This window comes from Stomoxys calcitrans, chromosome 4 (genome assembly GCF_963082655.1).
Source record: "Stomoxys calcitrans chromosome 4, idStoCalc2.1, whole genome shotgun sequence".
Lineage (NCBI taxonomy): Eukaryota > Metazoa > Arthropoda > Insecta > Diptera > Muscidae > Stomoxys > Stomoxys calcitrans.
The window spans coordinates 85,346,227-85,369,673 of NC_081555.1; the positions used below are offsets into that span (position 1 = coordinate 85,346,227).

The 23,447-nt window shown below is 42.2% G+C and overlaps 1 protein-coding gene across 5 annotated transcripts in view; it reads left to right on the forward strand.

Annotated features, from left to right (window-relative positions):
* Positions 1 to 23,104, forward strand: part of LOC106089061 (NCK-interacting protein with SH3 domain) — a 74,618-nt gene extending 51,514 nt beyond the window's left edge. For 4 of the 5 annotated variants that reach the window (XM_013254819.2, XM_013254820.2, XM_059367816.1 and 1 more), the window contains exons 3-8: positions 5,038 to 5,187; positions 5,252 to 6,340; positions 13,851 to 14,157; positions 14,228 to 14,437; positions 14,509 to 14,681; positions 22,323 to 23,104. In XM_013254819.2, the coding sequence (XP_013110273.2) occupies positions 5,038 to 5,187; positions 5,252 to 6,340; positions 13,851 to 14,157; positions 14,228 to 14,437; positions 14,509 to 14,681; positions 22,323 to 22,514 (2,121 nt within the window). In that variant the 3' untranslated portion in view covers positions 22,515 to 23,104. The remainder of the gene's footprint in view (positions 1 to 5,037; positions 5,188 to 5,251; positions 6,341 to 13,850; positions 14,158 to 14,227; positions 14,438 to 14,508; positions 14,682 to 22,322) is intronic. The other variant, XM_013254817.2, reaches the window with a different exon arrangement.
* The last annotated feature ends 343 nt before the right edge of the window (positions 23,105 to 23,447 follow it).

Genomic DNA, 23,447 nt, shown 5'->3' on the forward strand with positions numbered 1-23,447 from the left:
CCTTCCAAGTCGATTAAGCCATGTTCGCCCGTCTGTCGAAAGCACGCTAACTTTCAAAGGAATAAAGATAGTCGCTTGAAATTAAGCACAAAAACTTCTTATTAGCGTAGGTCAGTTCTGATTGCAAATGGGACATATCGGTTCATGTTTTTGTTATAGCTGTCACATACACCCATATAGGGAGCCACCATGCTGCATAGGTTAGCATGCCCGCCTATCGTGCCCAAACGCCCGGGTTCAAATCCTGCCTGCGAGAACACCTTAAAACATTTTTCAGCCATGGTTATCCCCTCACCAAATGCTGGCAACATTTGTGGGTATTTCAGCCATGTACGGCTTCTTAAACAGGAGGTCCCCTTATCATGGAGCTTAAATTTGAATCGGTCAGCACTCAATTGATATTGTAAAAAGTAGGTTTCCCCCTTATTTGTTTCATAATGGGATGTTTGGAAAACACCTAACCACTCATATAAACCCATCTCGGATCTTGAGTTCTTGAGGCTCTAGAGGCAGCAATCCTTATCCGATTTGGCTGATATTTCGCATGGGATGCTTTGTTTTGACTTACAGTAACTGCGCCCATTTTCTACGAGCGCCTAGAGAGAGAATATGACCACTGCCCCGCCCATGATATTAAAATCGTTCTGGGAGATTTTAATGCGAAATTAGGGAAGGAAGACATTTTTGGCCCAACAGTCGGAAAGTTTAGCCTCCACGAAATAACGTCCAGTAATGGGTTGAGGCTGAAAGATTTCGCCGCGGCAACTTGGTAGTTAGTAGCACCAGATTTCAACATAAAAATATTCACAAAGCCACATGGCTGTCACCCGATCAAAACACGAGAAACCAAATTGATCACGTTGTGATAGATGGAAGGCATTCATCCAGCGTGTTAGATGTACGATCGATCCGTGGAGCGAATATAGATTCGGATCATTACCTTGTTGCAGCAAAGCTTCGCACCCGTTTGAACATGGCGAGGAAAGTACGATCTGACACTGCAGACATTGAAAAGCTGCAAACACAACAAATGGCAGCGGCATACTCCACTCGACTGACCCAACTGCTTCATCAAAGCACTCCTTGTTCCGATGATATAATGGCGCAGTGGCAAACTATTGCCCACTCCATGGAAAATGCCGCGAAATCCGTACTTGGGTACCGGAAGCCTCCTCCTAAAAACCCATGGTTCGACCAAGAGTGTCGAGATGCTACTGAAGCCAAGAATGCAGCATATAGAGCAACCCTGCAATCAGTAGCAACGCGCCAGATGAAGGAGAGGTATCGGAAGAAAACGAGAGAGGAGAAACGTCTATTCCGCAGAAAGAAAAAGGAAATGGAAAGACGTGAGTGTGAGCGAATTGAGATGTACAGGAGTCAGAATGAAGTCCGGGAATTTTACCAAAGAATTAAACATCAAACCGATGGCTTTGGTGCAGGCACATCCTCCTGCAGAGACAAAGAAGGAAATCTGGTAACTGACACATATAACATGCAGAGGATGTGGAAAGAACATTTTACCCAATTGCTAGTGTCCGAGGTTGGCGGCGAAGACGATACCGCAGAACAAATCCCTGATGATGGTATAGAATGTTTACCTCCTAGTCAGAATGAGGTCCAAGTAGCAGTGACCCGACTAAAGAACAACAACGCAGCAGGAGACGACGGGTTACCCGCTGAACTATTTAAGACTTGAGGCGACACGGTGATAAGGCGTATGCATCAGCTTATCTGCGCAATCTGGCTAGAAGAACGCATACCCGATGATTGGAACCTCAGCATACTATGTCCCGTACACAAGAAAGGAGACAAGACAGAATGTGCCAACTACAGAGGAATAAGTCTTCTCCCCATCGCATACAAGATATTCTCGATCGTACTGTGAGAAAGATTAAAACCTAAAGTCAATGAGATAATTGGGCCCTATCAATGGGGCTTTAGACCTGGTAAATCCACCCTAGACCAGGTATTCAGACTGCGCCAAATCCTGGAAAAGACCCGAGAAGGACAAATCAACACCTACCATCTCTTTGTCGACTACAAAGCCGCCTTCGATACTCCTTTACGTTCAAACGTATTTCAAGCCATGTCTGAGTTTGGTATCCCTGCAAAATTAATAAGACTCTGCAGGATGATACTTGCTGATACGCGTTCCTCAGTAAGAATAGGAAAGAATCTCTCCGAACCATTTAATACCAAACAAGGTTTCAGACAAGGAGGCAGCCTATCGTGTGATCTCTTTAATATCATGCTGGAGACATGCAGATGTGAATAGATATGGTACACTAATCACAAGAAAACGCATCATATGTCGGTCACCGGAAGTAGTAACTGCAGCCTTTGAAAGAATCGAAAGAGAGTCAGTGAAAATGGGTCTGGCAGTAAATGGTGATAAGACGAAATGGATGGTTTCAACTCCCAAAAAGCCTTGTACAACCGAGCAGATAAAGAAAATGGAGAAAGTTGGGAACCACAACTTTGAGACAGTCAGTAACTTTATCTACCTCGGCACCGCCGTAACCGAAACGAATGACACCAGTTTTGAGATAAAGCGAAGAATAATACTGGCATACAGATGCTACTTTAGACTAAGTAAGCAGTTTAGAAACAAGGCCACCTCTCGACAGACGAAGACTACACTTTACAAGACACTGATACTACCAGTGCTGTTATGTGGTTCTGAAGCATGGGTACTTGTGAAAGCAGATGAGGCAGTGCTTGGAGTATTTGAGAGAAAGATTCTTCGTAAAATATATGGACCAGTTTGCGTTAACGGAGAATATAGGCGACGTATGAACCACGAGCTGTATGAGCTGTATGACGACGATAGCATAGTTACACGCATCAAAATGCAACGGCATGTTGTCAGAATGGATGAAGAAGCTCCAGAAAAGAAGTCTTTTGAAGGCAAACACGGTGGTACACGCAAACCGGGATGACCAAAAGCCCAATGGAAAGATCAAGTTGTGGGAGACACCTCGAAACTTGGTGTCAGAGATTTTAGTATGAGCGCAGAAGATCGAGGCGCTTGGAACGCTATTCTACGTTCGGCTAGTGGAATAAATATTCTGTCATAGCCAATTAAAGTAAAGTAAAGTAAGTAACTGCGCCCAGAATAGTCCAGGTCGGTCAATAGCCTGATATAGCTGCCATATAAACCGTTCTCGGATCTTGACTTCTTGAGCCTGTGGAGGGCAAAACTTTTCCAATTTTGTTGAATGTTTGGTTTTTCTCACCACTGAAGGATGGGGGTATATTCTTTTTGTCATTCCGTTTGCAACACATTGAAATATCCATTTCCGACCCTATAAAGTGCACATATTTTTGATCGTCCTAAAACTCTAAGACGATCTAGCCATGTCCGTCCGTCTGTCTGTTGAAATCACGCTTCAGTCTTTGAAGAGATATTGAGCTGAAACTTAGCATAGATTCTTTTCTTGTCTATAGGCAGGTTAAATTCGAATGTGGGCTTTATCGGACTATACCTTGATTTAGCCCTCATTTAGACCGATCCGCCGATTTAAGGTCTTAGGCCCATTGAAGCCACATTTATTATCCGATTTCGCTGAAATTTTGGTCAGTGAGTTGGGTTAGGCTTCTTGACATCCTTCTTCAATTTGGGTCAGATCGGTCCATATTGACTGATCTCTCGATTTAAGATATTGGCTCATAAAAGGCGCCTTTTGTGTCAGATTTCACTGATATCCTCCTTGAAGACGCCTCAAATCGGTCCAGCTTTGGATATAGCTGCCATACAGAGCGATCCCTCGATTTGAGGTCTTGGCCCTATAAAAGGCGCATTTATTATCCGTTTTCCCTGAAATTTTACACAGTGACTTATGTTAGTCTTTTTGACATCCGCTTTCTATATGGTTTAGATTTGAATATAGCTGCCAAAAAGACCAATACTGAACCAAAAATGAACAGTTACTTGTATTTATTAGACCACTCAATGTCCGAGCCGAAGTTTGCCCAAATCGGACCATATTTCGATATAGCTGCTGTGGGTGGATAAATAATGAATTTTTCGCCGGATTATGATGACAGTTGGTTTACATATATACCTGAGGGAGTGGGTACCCAAAGTTCGAGCATCTAGGGGCGCAATTATGTGGCTAAAATTTTAAATGTGGTATTTTGTATGACTTCCAACTGTCATGACATGTACGATCATCGGTCCAAATGCGATCCATGGTGGAGGTTATATAAGATTCGGACCGGTCGAACTTAACGCACTGTTCGTTCTGTTAATTTTTGTAGAGTGACTTTATTTGTTATAAAATACTTTTTTGCAATTAAATTTTCATAGATTTTCAATATCAAAAAACATGGAAATCCCTGTGCCAAGGTTAGTCCCTAATTCCCCAAATTATACACAAAGTGAACCTTCTATCCTAAAACATTTATGACATTCCAAGACTGTTTATCATACGACTGTAATTGCCATTCATGCGGTATACATACCTATTCACATATATCCTTTGGTACATACATACATCCCTATGTCCTTGTACATTTATGTGTGAATGCGTATGTCGTCTCTCCGTACACGACAACGAGCCTCTATGTAGACTGAAGTACTTCTTGACTTCCCATGTACATTACGGGTAATTAAAAACAGGAAAATGAAATAAAATTCAATTACATGTCCTTGAAGAGAAGAAATAAAAGGTAGGGAAATGGAGGACAAACAAGGATACACAAACAACATTAGAAATTAACATGAAAAATACATTGACAATATTAACTCAACCACAGGCATGTGAAATGTGGTGGGGTAGGTTGGGGGATTTCAACACCTGAAAGGATTCCAAAAGAGGGTGTAAAATCATTAAATTTTGTGTTGACAATTGTGGTGACTTAGCACTTAGACCTTTACACGTAACAAACTTTTGAACTTGATACGCCATTGGCTTGGAAAAGTTTAACTAAAATTTGAACTTTTTGCCTTTTGATTTTTCAATAGATTTGACAAAGTTTTAATTGAAGCTGCTAAACTTTTCTAATGGCCATTGTCTTCCTTTGACTCCCTTTTAGGTTGAACCTGATTTCCTGATAAGCTTCCTAAACTCTTCCATTGAGTCATTGGAGCTTTCCAAAGAGGCTGAAATAAATGGCATTATGCCCAAAGATGAACTGCTGGATAGGCTGAGGGAAAAGAAAATTTCCATGGAGAAAATGTATTTGGTAAGTGCTTTTACTCACTCCCCTTCAGTCAGTTTCTCATTGAAGTCACTTGTATTGCCTTTAGGATAATTCTGAAAGAGATGGCGACTCATCACTCTCCTTCTCACAGAGCATTGGTGATGGCAAACACAGTGCTCCTCATTCACAAGAACATCGACCCCACAGTCCACCGCATTCGAAACGTTTGGATAGCAGTAAGAAATCAATATCAAGTCCTTCCATGGCCACCGCATTGCCTCTTATGATTTCCGAATCACCCAGCATGGGTTCCATGCAAGTTCAAACGCAACAAGGCCAACAACAGCAGCAGGCACAGTTACCCTCACCGGCCCAGAGTAAAGTCAATGATGTGGCCCAAGACAACAGTGTAACCTCTGAACATTCTGAGACCACCACCACCACAACAACTACCAGTGAAGATGTGGTGACCACCTATAAAGAGCCCAGTCTAAATGATTCATCAGCTTCCTATACACATTCTAAAGAGAATGGTACCCTAAAGAGCGAAAATAAGGATTCCTCCTCCAAAGATCGAAAATCCAAGGAGAAATCCAGTAAATTAGATAATCATGTTAAAACGCAAAATGGTATTGATGAAAAAGAGGACAAGACTGGTAACGATCGATCTGAGGGTAGTGATGGACCTGCCAGCGAGGAGAGAAATGTCAATGGCACTGCCACAAAGGGTGACAGCAATGATAACAGTCAAAACCTTGATAGTGAGGATAGTGGTGCGGCCATGCAACAATTGCATGCAGCAGCTGCGGCTGCAGCCTTGGCCCATACTGGCGGTTATCCCAGACCCAATTTGAAGGTAGAGTCGTCAGATGTCTATCAAATTGTTGATGTCATAAGACGTAACACCAATCTGAGTTTTGATTTGTCCTGCGAAGCCTTGCGAGTGGTACTCACCAGTTTAGAGCAGCTTTATAATGGTGCAATCAATCCTTATCTGGAGGCGGTGGCCATACACGTAACCGAAAAAGTGGAAACCCCCAAAGGATTGCTGGGTGTCACACACGATTCAAAGAAACTGCAGTACATATTCTCTCAATTGGCCGATTGTAAAAATGACTCGGAACAGCGTACATGGATGTTGTATGAGGATGAAGAAGATATTGCTCAATTTTTGGAGGATTTGGTCGATATATTGGTGAGTAGACTAAGTTGCAGAAAACAAGTTAAGGCGTGTCAAGTTCGGCTGGGTCGAATCTCATATTAATTCCACCATGGAGGGTTTATAACCTTCACGTTTATTTCGCGGAACTAAAGTCAATTGTAGGTCAAGCAGTAATCCCATGAATTATTTATATATTTGGATAAGAATTGCGTCCTATAGGCTCAAGAAGCCAAATAGAAGGATAGATCTTTATGGGAGCTTTATCAGAGTATGCCCCGATTCGGGTCGGCAAAAAAGGATAAGAATTGCGCCCTTTAGAGGCACAAAAGGCAAAATCAGAGAATCGGTTTTGTATGGGAGTTATATCAGGTTATAGACCGATATAGCTCCCAAACTGTGTAATCTAGACTTAAAACAGTCGTAAGATATTCTTAAAGCAATTTTAAGGGCATAACAATTATTTTGAATCCAAAATTTTGGAATGGGCGAGTGGGCCATTGGCAAAAGTCTAAACCTCTCGTCATGCATTAATCGTGTATTATAGTTTACAGAGCTATAGTTATATATGGTGTTGTGGTCTGGTGGACGGCACTTCAACATTACACCTACAGTTCAATACGCAAAACGTTTTAATTTTATTTTGCAAGTAGCGCCGCAGGACAAATGTTTGTTGTTGTAATAACGAAAAGAGGTTTTTCGGTTTTTTTTTAATTTTCTATATAAATTTTTCGCAAAATATTGCTCAAATTTAAAGTCTCCTTTCAAACATTTGGAGGCTCATTGTTGTTGTTGTAACCTAGTTTTCATGTGGAGGGGGCGATCCTCGTCAAGCTCCTGTAGGTGAGCAAGCTCGTTCCGGTTCAAAAGACCGATCGCCGCGGGAACAGGGTGGCCATTGGTTATTAAAAGGCGCCAATAACTCGCCTTGTCATATGGATCACTCAGCAGGCACTCAGTACTTGTGCAAGAGCCGGTGTCACCCGACCTCTCATTGGGACTCTCCGCTCGATACAGCTGATTGTCCGCAACTGCAGTTACAGCTACTCCGGATGGAGCATTACACTATCCGCAACCTACGGATTCGGCCGGTAGCTCGCAGCTAAGCTTCTCGTGACAGCAATGAACACCACACAAGTCGGACCTCAATGTTCCAGCTTGTGTAGTGCTCACAGCTATCCCGTTCCAGGTGGTACAAAATACCCTGGGGCACGTTTTTGCTTTTTGTTATAATATTCGTTTTCTACGCAAATGTTCCTTTAATTTGAGTACCATATTGCCTATATTCGGCGTCATTTCGCTTGATGAGGTGGAAGAGTCGTTTGGGGAGCCCCCAGCCCCGAGACCTAAAAACGAAATTCATATTCATGTTTTTGGGGTCATCCTAGAACTGGTCATATCGCAAAGATTACCCAACCACTGCAGTGTGTATCAAGCAGAGATCTTTCCAATTTAGGTAGTATTAGAATGGCTAAGATATAATGTCATTACGACGATTGGTATAAATATCTTCTCAGACAGCCATTAAATCCCTGGAGAACGTATTTCTGAACACAAAAACCGCCCTCGACTGTCGCAGATCTCTCAACGAGATGGCTGAACAGTTTAAAATTCCCCTGTTCTGGGTGCCGGGCCACAGAGATATCACAGGGAATTGTAAAGCAGACGAGCTTGCGAGACTAGGAACTACCTTATATACTCCAGGGATCCAGGAATCTGTGGGTATCCCTTTAGCGACATGTAAGCTACGTTTTCAGGTCCAGGCCCGAAGGGCAACGAATGATAGATGGTCATAAAGAGGGGGCTGTGAGCATTCCAAAACTATATGGCCTAATCTAGACTTGAAGAGCTCTACTGCTCTGCTGTCATTGGCTAGAACACACGTCTCAGTCATTGTGTCCGTCATGAAAGATTACTGTCTAATCGGAAAACATGCTGACAGACTAAAGGTTGCCAGCAACGACTTTTGCAGAAGCTGTGAAGACATGGAAGAAGTAGAGACTATAGAACACCTTCCGCGTGTGTGTCCCGCACTAGCAGTCAGAAGGAGTTCCACTTTAGGTTCTCATTTCTTCGAGAACCTGTCTGATTTAGCGGATGTGAACATTCTCAAGTTATTGGTTTTTTTAAAGCGATCTGGATGGTTCAACGGTAGGAACTAGAAGGCATCTTCCTTCTTCTGTTTCTGCGGTATCACAATGGACGAAAACGTCTAAGTGAGTCTGATGGCAGACTTCCACTTAAACATAACCTAACCTAACCTAAGAACAGCCTTTATTCTCTATTGCTTTTTATTTGAATTAAACCGTTGAATTTCATAAAACAGCTGTTCGATGCTACAAATTTCTGTTGGGAAAAAAACAACAGTAGATATTTGCAAGCTCTGAATAACAAACACTCAAAATTGTGCTCGCTATCACGCACTCCCCGCTCTCTTCTGCTGGCAAATAAGGTACGCGAACAACTTCCAGTAACAATTTGTTCAAATTTGCACACATTTTTGAGTACGCGAACACGCATATTAAATAAGTCTGTTCGCGTTGTTTTCCAGTACAATTTTGCAGGAGAGTTAGAATAGGCTTCACTCTTTTTTACTATTTATTTGCGTTAAACAGCTGGTTTTCATAAAAAACCTGACTGTCACAGATCTTTCAACGAGATGGCGAACCAGTTAAAAATACGCCTGTACTGGGGAATTGTAGAGTTAACAGGCTTACAAGACTAGGCACTACAATGTCAGAAGAGCTGTTATCTGTAGGTACGTGTTTCCAATCCAGAATTTTATTTTACCATGATCGTGAAAAGACAGATTTCAAGTAAGTGAAAAACAAAGAAGAAGAACATAGCATTCTAATGATGATAAATAAACGAATATCGATTACTTAAATAAGAGTATTCTAATCATACAAATTAAAAAAAAGAAAGAAAAACATTTATCTCCTTCTACTGAGAGAAGGGAACCTCCCTCTGGCGAGTGATCCTTGACGACCGCCTTGGCCGTTGCTGTGGAGTTGTCTCAGAGGATGAAATCATAGGTTGACTCCTTAGCTTCGGAGAGGTGGTTGAGTATTTATTATTGTTTTCAAAACCTAGAAGCGGGCTGCAGATGCTTTCACTCGTTTGAGGATCCAATCCCTCATTTCGATAATGGTCTCGTTGTATTTACCCGCTTGAAGCATTTTCGTCAATCTCTTCTCCATGCCATAGGTTAGGTTAGGTTATAAAGAGAATGCGGATTTAATCCGCCCCATGCCACTCTGGACTTACACCCAACCAGTAATCGGCTTATTGTGCGCTCTAAATACTAAAAAGTCACCTCGAAAAAGAAAATATAAGTTAGGAATTCCGTGCTACTTACCAAACCCTTAAGTGTTTTTCATGCCACGCCCCCTAAGTTGTGTCCCCACCTAAGTACCGGTGTCTGTTAGCCGCGAAAGCTGAGCAATGACATAGGAAATGCTCCAACGTCTTATCATCTTCCTCCCAGCACGGGATAGCTGTGAGTACCACACAGGCTGGATCTTTGAGATTCGATCTGTGTGGTGTTCATTGCTGTCACGAGAAGCTTAGTTGCGAGCTACCGGGTGCGTCCACAGTTTGCAGATAGTGCAATGCTCCGAAGTAACTGCAACGGCAGTCGCGGACAATCAGCGGTATTGAGAGGAGAGGCCGGGCGGCACCGGCTTTTGCACAAATACTGAGCGCCTATGATGCTCGATATGACAAGGCGAGATATTGGCGCCTTTTAATAACCAGTGGCCACCTTGTTCCCCCGGCGATCGGTCCTTTGGACCGGAATGAGCTTGCTCACCTACAGCAGTTTGACGAGGATCTCCACCTTCACATGAAAATGTGGATACAACAACAACATATACTATTACTTGCCGCACCGATTTTGCATAAGTGAGCTCTTAGTCTTATGTGTTCCGTTATGATTTACTGACCTCCTTACTCGTCTTCTCACGATCCTGAACTTCCCATAGGATTTTTGCCGTCCTACCGTTCGTCGCGTACCACGCCCTTAAATCGGACTGCATCGACGCGAAAGGCTTTAGGTTAACCAAGTTTGTTGACGGCAGTCCTCTGGCCTTCACTGCCAAATCGTTTGCTCTTTCATTCCCCCTTACTCCGCTCTGACCCGGCACCAAAACAATGCGGATGTGCCATCCTCAGAGCAGATTTTTATCTCCTTCTTACACCGCAAGACTGTTCGTGACCTTACCTTCCTGGTTTTTATAGCCTTTATGGCCAGTTTACTGTCCGTAAAGATGTTCACATTCGACGTCCTCGCTTTAACACCACACGCACTTCACGCAACACCACAATCCCATGGCAGCCGGTTGTACGTACCGGATTGACCCGATGGAGTACTTCATCGGCAAGGGCTGCCACCTCAGTGTATAACACACTGCTACAACAACAACAACGCATTCTGTGATTGCCCGGATCTCTGCCTGCAGCATCGTATTATGGTCAGGCAGTCGAAAAAAGAGCTCAGTGCTTGGGTTCTTAATGCCATCTGTAATTCATTTCATAAGCATAATTTCCATTCCCTACACCCGTGCCTCGCATCTGGTCCACATGTCTTTTCATCCGACTATTTCCAATTCCCAAATCGTTCCATTTTAATGTACTTGTCAGTTAATTCTTCGTCTGGGCTGGGCATAGGTAATATACCTCATCGCCCGCATCGAATCTTCCGTCACTCCTCTTGTCTTCTTTTAAATACCGCCTAGATTATATTCTTTCGAGGATATTTTCGGGGTTCACCAAATCAAGTCGCGTTCTCAATTGCCCCAAACATGGCTATGCCGGTGAAACACCTGTTGTCGAGTGAGGGGAAGTTTGGTATTGCCTCAGAAATATATTAAGGTTTTCCTGAAGCGTCTGTCTTTTTGTACCCATAGCCTTCAAAGCGTTCTTGATGGTCTGAACACTTCGCTCAGCCTGACCGTTGGTGGAACGATGATATATACAGCCTCATATCATCGTTCCACCAACGGTCAGGCTGAGCGAAGTGTTCAGACCATCAAGAACGCTTTGAAGGCTATGGGTACAAAAAGACAGACGCTTCAGGAAAACCTTAATATATTTCTGAGGCTTTTGATCCTTGATTCCAGCTGAGGTCAGATATCCATTGTTGGCCCCCATAGTTCCCAAACACCTCATCCAACAATGCAATTGTAGCAGCAGCTGTCATCGATTTGGTCACCTTCACCTTCAGCCATTTACGCGTCGGTGATTGTTAAAATTATTATGCCCCGGAATGGCCCAGCATAATACATGTGGAATCGTTCCCATGGTCCCTTCTGGTACTCCCATTGGTGTTCCGTCGCCCTTCTCGGTCGGTTTGTCACACTTGCACATCTGTCGCATTTCCTTGCTATTGCCTCAATATCCGAATCAATTTTCGGACAGTACACAAAGGAGTGTGCAATACCTTTCATTAGCGCCATTCCCAAATGTCCATTGTGGAGGCTTTCCAAAATAGGTTGGCTATATTTTAGTGGGACGATAGATGATTTGTATCCCTTTTTGGACAAGCAATGAACCTTCTTCAGAATTGGAACTGTCTCACCCAGTACGACATCACTCCTAGTCTCCCGGGCTATCCTCTCGGCCATGACAGGCAACTGGTTTATTTGTCTCACCTTAAAATAGTGGGAACTCATCGTACTTATCAGCCTCTTTGTTCTGTCCTCTGCCCTAGTTTGTCCTACTTGATGGACAGCGATACGCAAGCCAATTCTTCATAAAAAAGCCTGATGGCCAACGGTAGCAAATGGTCACAATTTGGTCCCCGAGAACGTTCCAAGATTATGTGGGCTTACTCAAAAGTAGAGAGGTTGTACTCATCGAAGTACGTCGCATGTGGAGACATCGATCCCCTTCAAACTTTATAGGAGAGCAAGATCGTTCTGGTACATAGGACCAGTCGAAGCGTGAACATGTGGTTATTGTTGTTGTAGCAGTTTATTGTGTTCTATCTTTCGTCTGCTTGATTCTCTTGAGTGTCAAGACCCAGGAACTCTGCGACTAAGATGGGATGCTTCCACAGGGATCTGGGTCTGAGTCGAGTGGGTCTGGCCGGGCAGTTAAACAGGTGACGTGTATTGTGCTGTCCCTGGTTACAATCGGGACATACATCTTGCACGTCGACATCAATCACTGCTCTGTAAGAGTTGAGGCGGCTGCATCTGCCGGAACGTAATTGAGCCAGAACTACTCTGGTTTGCCGGGGGAGGTCGGTTTCTTCAGGTGCAATGGAAGGCGGTCGTTCTCCAAGGACTACATTCACCCGGTAGCCAATTACCGCATCTGCTACCATGTCTGCATGAATGTTGTTTAGACCTGCTTGATATGCCGCTTGATCTAGAGGTTCTCTCTTGTAGCGCTGGACCTCACGCTCTAGATCGTGTAGTTCAACCTTAAGGCTTCTGGGCGGTGGGTATCTATCCACAAGATGATAATTTGGATGATTTCTGCGATAACAGCCCAAAAGGTATTGCCTAGACAGCATGTAGTTATGTCTTCGCACTGGTAGGATCTTTGTCTCCTGATGGAGGTGGTCCACATGAGAACTGAGGACACAGCCCGTCGCAGTTCGGAGGGCGGCATTCTGACAGATCTGAATATTATTCCACTGCGTGTCACAAAGTTGACGTGACCACACTGGCGCTGTATAACTTACCACGGACCGGCCAATTGTTTTGTACGTGGTCAACAAGGTTTCTTTGTCTGCACCCCAAGTGCTGCCAGCGAGTGACTTGAGGACCTTGTTTCTACTTTTGACTTTATTGCAGATTGCTGTGGCATGTGGGGGAAAGTGTAGGAGCTGTCAAATGTGACGCCAAGTATTTTGGGACACTTGATGGTGGGAATCATTTCTCCATCGACCATCACAGTCAGCTCAGTATTCACCTCACGCGTTTTTGTAGTGAACAGTGTGGCTGAAGATTTGGTGGCGGATATCTTCAGATTTCTTGCAGCGAAATATGAGGCAAGCTCGATAAGGTAGACGGTTAACCCATCGCATATGTCATCAATGGGTGGAGGGCCTGATGTACATAGTCCGAGGAGGAGGACGCAGAAGGCGACGACGACGACACTTGTGACCCACTGCTGGTTATGTTCGCACAGCACCTTGCGACATAACCAGTATGACTATACTCCCGTAGTGAAGTGAGGCCAGAGCAAGATCGAAAATGTACCCACTCCATGCACCGGTTACACCTCACAGACACCGACCGATGATGGAGGCGGTTCTGGCAAACCGAAAAAACCGAAGCGTGAACATGAGGCCATTGGTTTTTCAATGGCGATAATAACTCGCATTATCATATCGACTATCCTAGGTACAAGGTCAAGAGTCGCTGCCTCTTAGTCCCCACTGAGACTCTCCACTCGTTGTAACTACTTAGTATACCTACCTTTTTAAAGCGATCTGGCTGGTTTAAAGGCAGCAACCATTAGGCATACTCAATCCCTTTTCCTGTGGTATCACAATAAACTTAGGCTGATGTTTATTCCTTTTTTATTTTTTTAGAATAATGCCGATGAAACTATTTGCTGCTATGAAATGTCCTGTGATCAATATCAGGCCCTAGTCAATTTGGTGCAGTACTATCAAATGGAAACACGTTGGAATATAAAACGTCTGTTGCTCAGAACATTCACAGCTGCCTGTCATTTGGATCACATTATTGTTGATATACTGTTGACCTCAGTATTGCCTTTGGAAATTGTGGAAGATATGAAAACGAATTTTTCAAATTTAGATCGTTTTAAGCAATTAGTCAAAATGTTAACAATTATATTCTCACTGGGCCAACCTATGCCTGTAAATCACCAAGGTGAGCTATGAAATATTACAGCATGCAGATTTTTTTCCCTAAGACAAAATTGTTATTCTTCTCCTTACAGATTATCTGGGTGTACATTTTGCCTCCTTCCTACTGGAAATAATCGAAGGCAATAATCCTGAAGTTCTAGTCGATATGGTTATATCTTTAGTTTTAGCCTTTAATCTACAATTTAATGAGAGCACACAAAATGTCATAGTTGAAGCTATGCAAACCTTACCCTCAGCCAAAGTGTTTACAGAGAAAATCCTTTTACTTCTGAATCGGGAGGGTATGTCCTATATTCTTCATCATAGAAGGCTTATTAATTGTTAATCTGTTTTTTTTTCCAAACATTTATAGAAGATCCTGTTAAAGTTTTAAAACACACCACAGATTGTATGAATTCAGTTTTGAAAATGTTCATTGATATCTTCAGTGTATCGGAAACAGCGGCAATGTTCTATACCAATGATACCAAAGTTTTAATAGACATCATTGTAAGACAACTGACTGATTTATGTGCTGGAAATTCGGTAAGTTTTGGCAGTCCTTTTGCTTTTGTTTCTTAATTTCTTGATTAGAATAAGAAATTTATAATTAATTTATTTTTGGGAAACGATATTGCATTTTGTTGCTTACATTTATTTTCACCTCAGTGCTTGCTTGAATATTTTGCTTTGCTATTTCATTGCATTCTTTTTTTATTTAACTTTTAATTTTATTCATACTACGGGGCCTTAAAGATCGCATCAAGTCTAAAAGAGTTGTTTAGTTGTATCTTTTGGATTCATCAAGGAGAGGTTAAAGTTGTGTAACAGTGTTGGAGTTGGGGACTAAACATCAGCTGTTCTGGTTTAGGGCTTATCTGCGGAGGTTTCATTTGCATCGCTAAAACCTGGTGGATTTCTGGAAATAGAAATCCCCCTGCTTGATGAAAAGAAACGAGGAAGGCCAGATAGACCTTGTGTGAGCAGATCATTGGTTCAAGGTTTGTGGTGAGGCTAAAGAAGCGAAACCAAGTCTCTTCGAAAGCATCTGAAGAGTGTTATATCGCAAATGTCTATGGTCCTAAAGCAGATTGGTGTCTCTACTATCTCAACGGCGCCTGGATGCATAAGAAAGCTCATAATGGAAAGATCAAACAAGTTTTGGGAGGGTGAACTTCTGTCGGAGCGAAACCAAGTCCCTTCGACAGCATCTAAAGAGTGTTTGTCCACATCGCAAGTGTCTATGGTCCTGAGGCAGATTGGTGTATCTACTTACTCAACGGTTCCTGGATGCATAAGAAAGCTCACAATGGAAAGATCAAACAAGTTTTGGAAGAGTGACCTTCTGTCGGAGTGAAACCAAGTCTCTTCGACTGCATCTGAAGAGTGTTTGTCCACATCGCAAGTGTCTAGAGTCCTGAGGCAGATTGGTGTATCTACTTACTCAACGGTTCCTGGATGCATAAGAAAGCTCACAATGGAAAGATCAAACAAGTTTTGGAAGAGTGACCTTCTGTCGGAGTGAAACCAAGTCTCTTCGACTGCATCTGAAGAGTGTTTGTCCACATCGCAAGTGTTTAGAGTCCTGAGGCAGATTGGTGTATCTACTTACTCAACGGTTCCTGGATGCATAAGAAAGCTCACAATGGAAAGATCAAACAAGTTTTGGGAGAGTGACCTTCTGTCGGAGTGAAACCAAGTCTCTTCGACTGCATCTGAAGAGTGTTTGTCCACATCGTAAGTGTCTTGAATCCTGAGGCAAATTGGTGTCTCTACTTACTCAACGGCGACTGGATGCATAAGAAAGCTCATTATGGAAAGATCGAACAAGTTTTTGGAGGGTGAACTTTACACAACTTGATTGTGAAGTTAAACTCCGACCATGGTCCGGTTTTTGCAAATAAATCTCCATCATTGTTAAGCCGTTTTGGCGGCTCTGTAAATCCTCCTGATGGCAGTAGGAGTTAACTTGTTCTCATCCAGGAACCATGGGAAGGTGTGATGCATGAACTAAGATTTCCGTGATTTAAACAACTCAAGAATGAGAGATAAATAGCCAGCATTATTGTAAAGATTGCTAAGCACTTAAAAAATAGTTGTAGCAAGTCTTGAGATTAGTAAATTGCACTATTGACTGGCATTCCCCCTATATGTCACAATATTTTTATACCATCCACCATAGGATGGAGGATATAATAATTTCGTCATTTCGTTTGTAACATATCGCAATATTAATCTGAGACCCAATAAAGTATATGTATTCTTCATCATCTTGACATTCTAAGTCGATTTAACCCTGTCCGTCCGCTTGTCAAAAGCACGCTAAATTTCGGAGGAATAAAGCTAGGCCCTTGATATTTTGCATGAATACTTCCTATTAATCTATGTCAGTTGGTATTGTAAGTGGGCTATATTGGTCCATGTTGTGATATAGCACCAATGTAAACCGATCCTGGATTTTAACTTCTTGAGGCTCTAGAGGGGCGATTCTGATCCGATTCGGCTGAAACTTTGGACCAGATATTTTATTTTGACTTCCAACAACTATGCTTAGTATGGTCTGAATAGGTGCATAGCCTGATGTAGCTTCCATATAAACCCGTCTCAGATCTTGACTTCTTGAGCCACTAGGGGGCGCAATTATTATCGGGTTTAGCTGAAATTATGCATGAAGTGTTTTGATGTGACCATAAAAAACAGTGCTAAGTATGGTCTAAATCGGTTTATAATCTGATATAACTCCCACATAAACCGATTTCGGATCTTGACTTCTTGATCCTTTAGAGGGCGAAATTAATATCGTATTTGGCTGAAATTTTGCATGAATTATTTTGGTTTGACCATCAACAACTGTGCCTAGTTCGGTCCAAATTGGTTCATTACCTGATATAGCGCCCATATAAACCGATCTCGGATCTCCACTTCATGAGCCGCTAGAGGGCACAATTATTTACTGACTTGGCTGAAATTTTGCATGAAGTGGTTTGTTTTGAATACAATAACTGTGCCAAGTATGGTCTAAATCAGTTCACAACCTGATTTGCTCCCATATAAACCAATTTCCCGATTATATTTTTTGAGCCTCTAGAGGGAGCAATTCTTATCCGATTTGGCTGAAATTTTGTACAACGACTTATTCTAAGACTTTTAACATACGTATGAAATATGGTCCGACTCGGTTCATAACCTGATATATCTCCAATATAAACAGATCTCCTATGTTATTTCTTGCACCACTACAGGGCCCAATTCTTATCCGATTTGGCTGAAATTTTACCCAATGAATTCCACTTTGGTCTCTAGCAGCCAAATCTCAAAGAGCATAGCAATTCTTATCCATTATCCTTTGTTTGCCTAGAAAGAGATATCTGCCAAAGAACTTAACAAATGAAATACATGGTAGAGGGTATATAAGATTCGGCCCGCCCGAGCTTAGCACACTTTTACTTAATTTTTCTTCTGTCGGCCATCAGACTCACATAAACGCGTCCGTCCATTCAGATTGCTTTAAAAAGCCCAACAACTTACGAATGTTCACATCCGCTAAATCAGACAAGTTCTTAAAGTAATGAGAACCTAAAGTGGAACTCCTTTTGACTACTAGTGCGGAGCACACATATAGCAGATGTTGTGTGATCCTGAAGACTTAGCTTACATATCGCTAGAGGCATACCCACAGATTCCAGTTCCCCTGGAATGAGGGGGGTAGTTCGTAGCTCGTCTGCCCTACAATTCCTTGGAATGTCTCTGTGGCCCGGCACCCAGAACAGGTGAATTTCAAATATTTCTGCTGGGCTGTTTTTGAATTCAGAAGATATTTATGCCAATCGTCGTTGTAACATCATACTATAGCCATTCATTCCACCACTTCTTTATTGCAAGCATCTCCGCTTGATACTACAGTGGTCGGGTGACCAGTCCTAGTTCTTCAAAGTACACCCCAAAGCCCATCTATTCGTCTAGTTTGGAACAATCCGTAGAGAAGTCTATGTTAAATCTATTACCAGGGATATTGTTGTTTATGCATTATGTTGTACACTGAGTCGGCACCACTTGCCAATGAAAGACTCCAACGGGTAAATCGACACGTACTTTCGGCTGCCAAGTATTTTGTTATTCTAATTGGAATAGTGGTACAGTACTATTTATCCCAAAGCGACTCAGGCATTGTATAATCCACGCTGCCTGGAACATAGGGCAATGTATCCAGGATAACATGGTGAACATAGCCACCGCGTAACCAAAGAGAAAGCTCCCTTAGCCTAACAGTATAGGTCGCAGCAATTTGCCACAATGTCCAGAAGCAGTAGGTGTAGGATTAAATTCAGTGCATCAGATGGTGTCGTCCTCAGCACGACTGTGATCCACAAACATGTCATCCTTTGCATCCGGCCGAGTATTGGAAAGTAGGTAGACTTTTGAAATGCCGTCCACCAGACCCTAACCACATATAGCATTATAGGTCGGACAACTGTTGTATACAGCCAGTGCATGACACGTGGTTTAAACCTCCATCTTTTCTCAATTGCGCTCCGGCAGGCGTATAGGTTAAGAGTTGCCTTTCTTGCCGTTTCTAAAATGTTTCATTTGAAGTTCAATTTCCTGCCCAGCAAAACATCCAGGTATTTGCGCTTGCATCAAATGGAACATTCTCTCTTTCGGTAGCCCAATTCGCTGTCGTTTGTAGAGCTTTCTAAAGTATATCGCTAAAAGTGCCGCCAAACTTCCCTTAACCTTCTAACATACCGTTGATGGTAGGTTAGAAGAGGTCCTTTAGAAAAAGTTGGAGACTCAAACCGCACTACTTTCGTCAAGCCTAAAATGCTAAAATAGTCGACGTAGTAGCAGCCACATATTTGCATGTGAAGGTAGATATCCCCATCGAACAATTAGAGGTGAGCAAGGGTGTTCTTGTCCATAGGCCATTGATTATTCAAAGGCGCCAAAGTAGGTGGTGACACTCGGTCTTTCACAAAGACTTTGCACTGGACACCGCTGATTGTCTGTGGGTGATGACTTTGGATCATCATCAGCGATCCAAAGTCACGTTTCCCTAGCTCGAGAGCAATCGATGTCCTCATTCCGGAGAACCTTGACCACAGGGGCTTTACAACCCTGCAGCCCACACTGAGTTTGTGCATTCTTCATAGTAGGAATCCACCATCCTAAACAGCCAACATAGAGAGGGGTTCACCATCGCGCTCCTTGCATTTCCCGACAAGCCCTGACTTCACGTGACCCATAGCCAGGGCTTCCAGCTTGTCAACATAAATTGTAACAGTTTTTCCGGGAAGACAACTTCCAAGACGCCATCGAAGAAAAATCCCCCCGGCACATAGTGAGAGTATGTGGCGTCGTCAACACCACATACTCGTCCCTCCGCCGGCGGCCTATCGCAGAACAAACGAATGCCCGAAATGCGAAGAACGCCATGTCCCTAACTCCCTTAGTCTGAGGGAAGTCTTCAACGTCTCGCACTCCACGTGCAAGTGTAAAGGCCCCCGTTTGACCCTCTCCCCAATATTTCTTCTCCAGTTCCATTTTTTGTCAAGAATAACGCCCAGTTATTTAGTTTTCCGAAAGAGTGGCATCTCCACTTCATCAAGGACCAGTCCCGTGAACTCGTCATATCTCCTCCTTCGTGTGAACAACAGCAGCTCTGTCTTTCACTTCTATCACACTTTCACTCTTTCCTCCTGGAAAAACCATTGATAACCCATTGATAACCAAGTGCCACAAGAGGGTGATAAAACTCTTCCCTCTAATCTGATCCAGTGATGCATTGACAATTCTGCCCTTCAGCATAACATTAGTCCAGTTCACCAGAAGAGGGAAAGCCACCAAAGTGAAGTCGCGCTATCAACTGACCGACCCACAACGATGGGCTAAGAAGATCCTTTGACATGGGATAGCTGTGAGCACCACACAGACTGGAACACTGCGGTGCGATCTGTGCGGTGTTCAACGCTGTCACGAGAAGCTTAGTTGCAAGCTACCGGGCGCGTGCACAGGTTACAGATAGTGCAATGTTCAATACGGAGTAACTGCAACGGCAGTCGCGGACAATCAGCGATATCTACCAGGCGGCACAGGCTCTTGCACAAATACTGAGTGCCTATGATGCTCGATGTGACAAGGCGAGTTATTGGCGTCTTTAAATAGCCAGCGACCACATTGTTACCGTGACGATCGGTCCTTCGGGCCGGAACAAGCTTGCTCACGAACACACAAGATCCCTGATGCACGCATCCAACAGTCTCTCAAGTGTCTTCGAAACGAAAGACGACAGATTGATCGTCTTAAGTTTTTCGGTTGCGAGTGGCTCCTTTTTTCCGCTTTGGGAATGAAAACGAACTTAACCTCCCGCCCCGCATATCTTTTCCAGAAACCGCATGATATGCGGTCCTGCAGGCGATATGCAATCCTGTCCAGCCGAATTATTCGCCTGGATTATCCTCCCCTCCGTTACCACCCCCTCAACTACTGACAGCGCCTTAGCACTGCTTTGTATCTGAGGCACACCCGTAACGTCAGAAGTCACCTGTCCACTGGCCACATCCGAGCACCTCGAAAATTGCGCTATAGCCAGGAGTTTAAGAGTTCTGGAAGTAGACTTCGTCCAAGTTTCCTCATCACTCAGAACACTTCCGAGGGAGTTGCAGTTACTCCGTATAATTATGGAGCATTCCACCAACCTCAATGAAAAATTGCAAATTAGAATAAACACTGTCATACGCTACGCCGACCGCACAGAGATAGCGAGAAATATCCTAGATTGGAACCTGCAAGGACAGCGAAGGAGAGAACGCCCGAAAAACACTTGGATCTGCTACACGAGCTGCAAGAAAGTTGGAATCAACCGCTTGAAATTTTGCACAAATACTTCTTATAGATGCATGTCGGTTGGGATTGTAAATGGACCATATCAGGCCATGTTTTGATATAGCTGCCATATAAACCGATCTTGGATCTTGACTTCTTGGGCCACTACAGGGCGCAATTTTTATTCGATTTGGCTGAAATTTTGCATGAGGTGTTTTCTTATGATTTTCAAGAAGTATGGTTGAAATCGGTCCATAACCTGATATAGCTGCCATATAAACCGATCTGGGGTCTAGACGTCTTGAGCCTCTAGAGGGCGCAATTCCTACCCGATTTGGCTGAAATTTTGCACAACGTGTTTCGTCATGACTTCCAACAACTGTGCCAAGTATGGTTCAGAGCGATCCATAACTTGATATAGCAGCCATATAACCGATCTGGGATCTTGACTTCTTGAGACTCTATAGGGCGCAATTCTCATCCGATTTGGCAGAAATTTCGTACAACGACTTCTCCCATGACCTTCAATATACATGTCAAATATGTTCTGAATCGGTCTTTTATCTAATACAGCTCCCCTATAAAATGATCTCCATATTTTACTTTTTGAGCCCCTAAAGGGCGAAATCCTTGATTCGATTTGGCTGAAATTTTACACAATGACTTCTACTGTGGTCTCCAACACTCATGGCATCATGGTCCGAATCGGATCATAACTTGATATAGCTCCAATAGCATAGCAATTCTTTTCTTTTATCCTTTTCTTTCCTTTGTTTGTCTCACAAGAGACACCGGGAAAGAACCCGACAAATGCGATCCATGGTGTAGGGTATATAAGATTCGGCCCGGCCGAACTTAACACGCTTTTACTTGTTTCTTATGCGGTGGACTAAAATGCCTATTGTTATCGTTGTCGTAGACGCAGATTTGCAAAGGACAGTTATGAACCTGGATAGATTCGGGTGCGCAAATCCGACTGCAGTTGAGATCTTAGATATGTCTATGTCAATCCGACCAGTCTGAATAGACTGAACGTATCCTTTTGTTGTTTTATGTTAAGGGAAGGATGAAATCAAGATTTAGTCTACTTGGCATTCAGGCAGTTCGGTGAAGGTTGTAGAGTATAGGCTAGCAAGGGATGTATAGATAAAAATTTGATTGGGGAATGCACGATTTAATATAATTTTTTCTTTGAAAGTTAATGCTCTACAATAATTTCAAATTATTCGCATCGCTTTTTTATTTGCTTCAATTTCATAACCATCAGCATGAGCTTAATTTTTTTTTCTCGCTTTAAGTTGATTTTATTACAAAAAAGAACAAAAATAAAATCCACTATCCCTATAATAATAAACTATCTTTTAGCTGAGACGTTGCTATTTGGAGTTGTGTCGTCGTATTCTACGAAACACCGACTATCAGGAACATCAGCATCGTAAACAAGATTTTATGAAAATCTTTACCCGGATATTCTGTGAGGAAACTGAATGTAGTGCCTCCGATCAGAAACTAGTAAGAGAAATAGCCAATGAATTTCCCCAGATATTCAAGGCTTAAGCATAGAAATAAATGACAACAGATGTAAGTTTGTTTACACTGAAAATGCAATTAAATAAAACACATTTTGAAACACCCACAATACATATTTTTAAAATAAGCAATTTCTTATAAGAGTTTTGTTCTTAAGGTTTCCCAAAAAAATTTTGAGTAAAACTTGATAAGTTCATGACAAGGATTAATTTTTTTTTTAAATTGTTTTTATGTGATAGCAAACATTTTTGTTTTGTTTTTTTGAATTTATTTTTAACGTAGTTGTAATAAATTCTCTCTTTTTTAGAACCAAAGTATTTTTTTTTTATTTTTGTTTTAATCTTTAATGTGTTCTTAAAGAACTTTTTTTTAGTGAACTATGAAACTTAAATAAGATTACTGGAATATAATGAAACGATGAGGAAGAAGAAAAAGATAAGAATCCTGTTATTATATTTAAGGCCATATTGAACATTTTTTTACAAAGTATAAAGAAAAACCGAAATAATCCCATATAAATTGAAACTTTGTAACATAATTTTTAGATAAATCGTAGTTTGAAAAAGTCTTCAAATTCAAATTGAATAACTGATTCAAGAAATTATTATTAATGAGAATTGTTTTTTTTTTTTGTTAAATCATATACACCATATACACAAATACATATACCCACACATATACTTACATACATACAAGCATACTTAATAATAAATGGTTGATGATGATCTTGACTACCATGTCGAGATGTTTGAAGGTTGTCTTTTGGCTGGAGATAAAAAGTTGTTACAAAACCAAAAAGTTCATATTTTGGGTATACTAATTGGAGTTGTTCTGACAATTACATACTTTCGCTATATGGGCTACATATTCTACCTTACGGTTATTTATGGCTAGGTGATAGTAGCAGACTGTAATAAGACTACACAACAAAAAAATTGCAAAAAATTTTTCAATTAACAA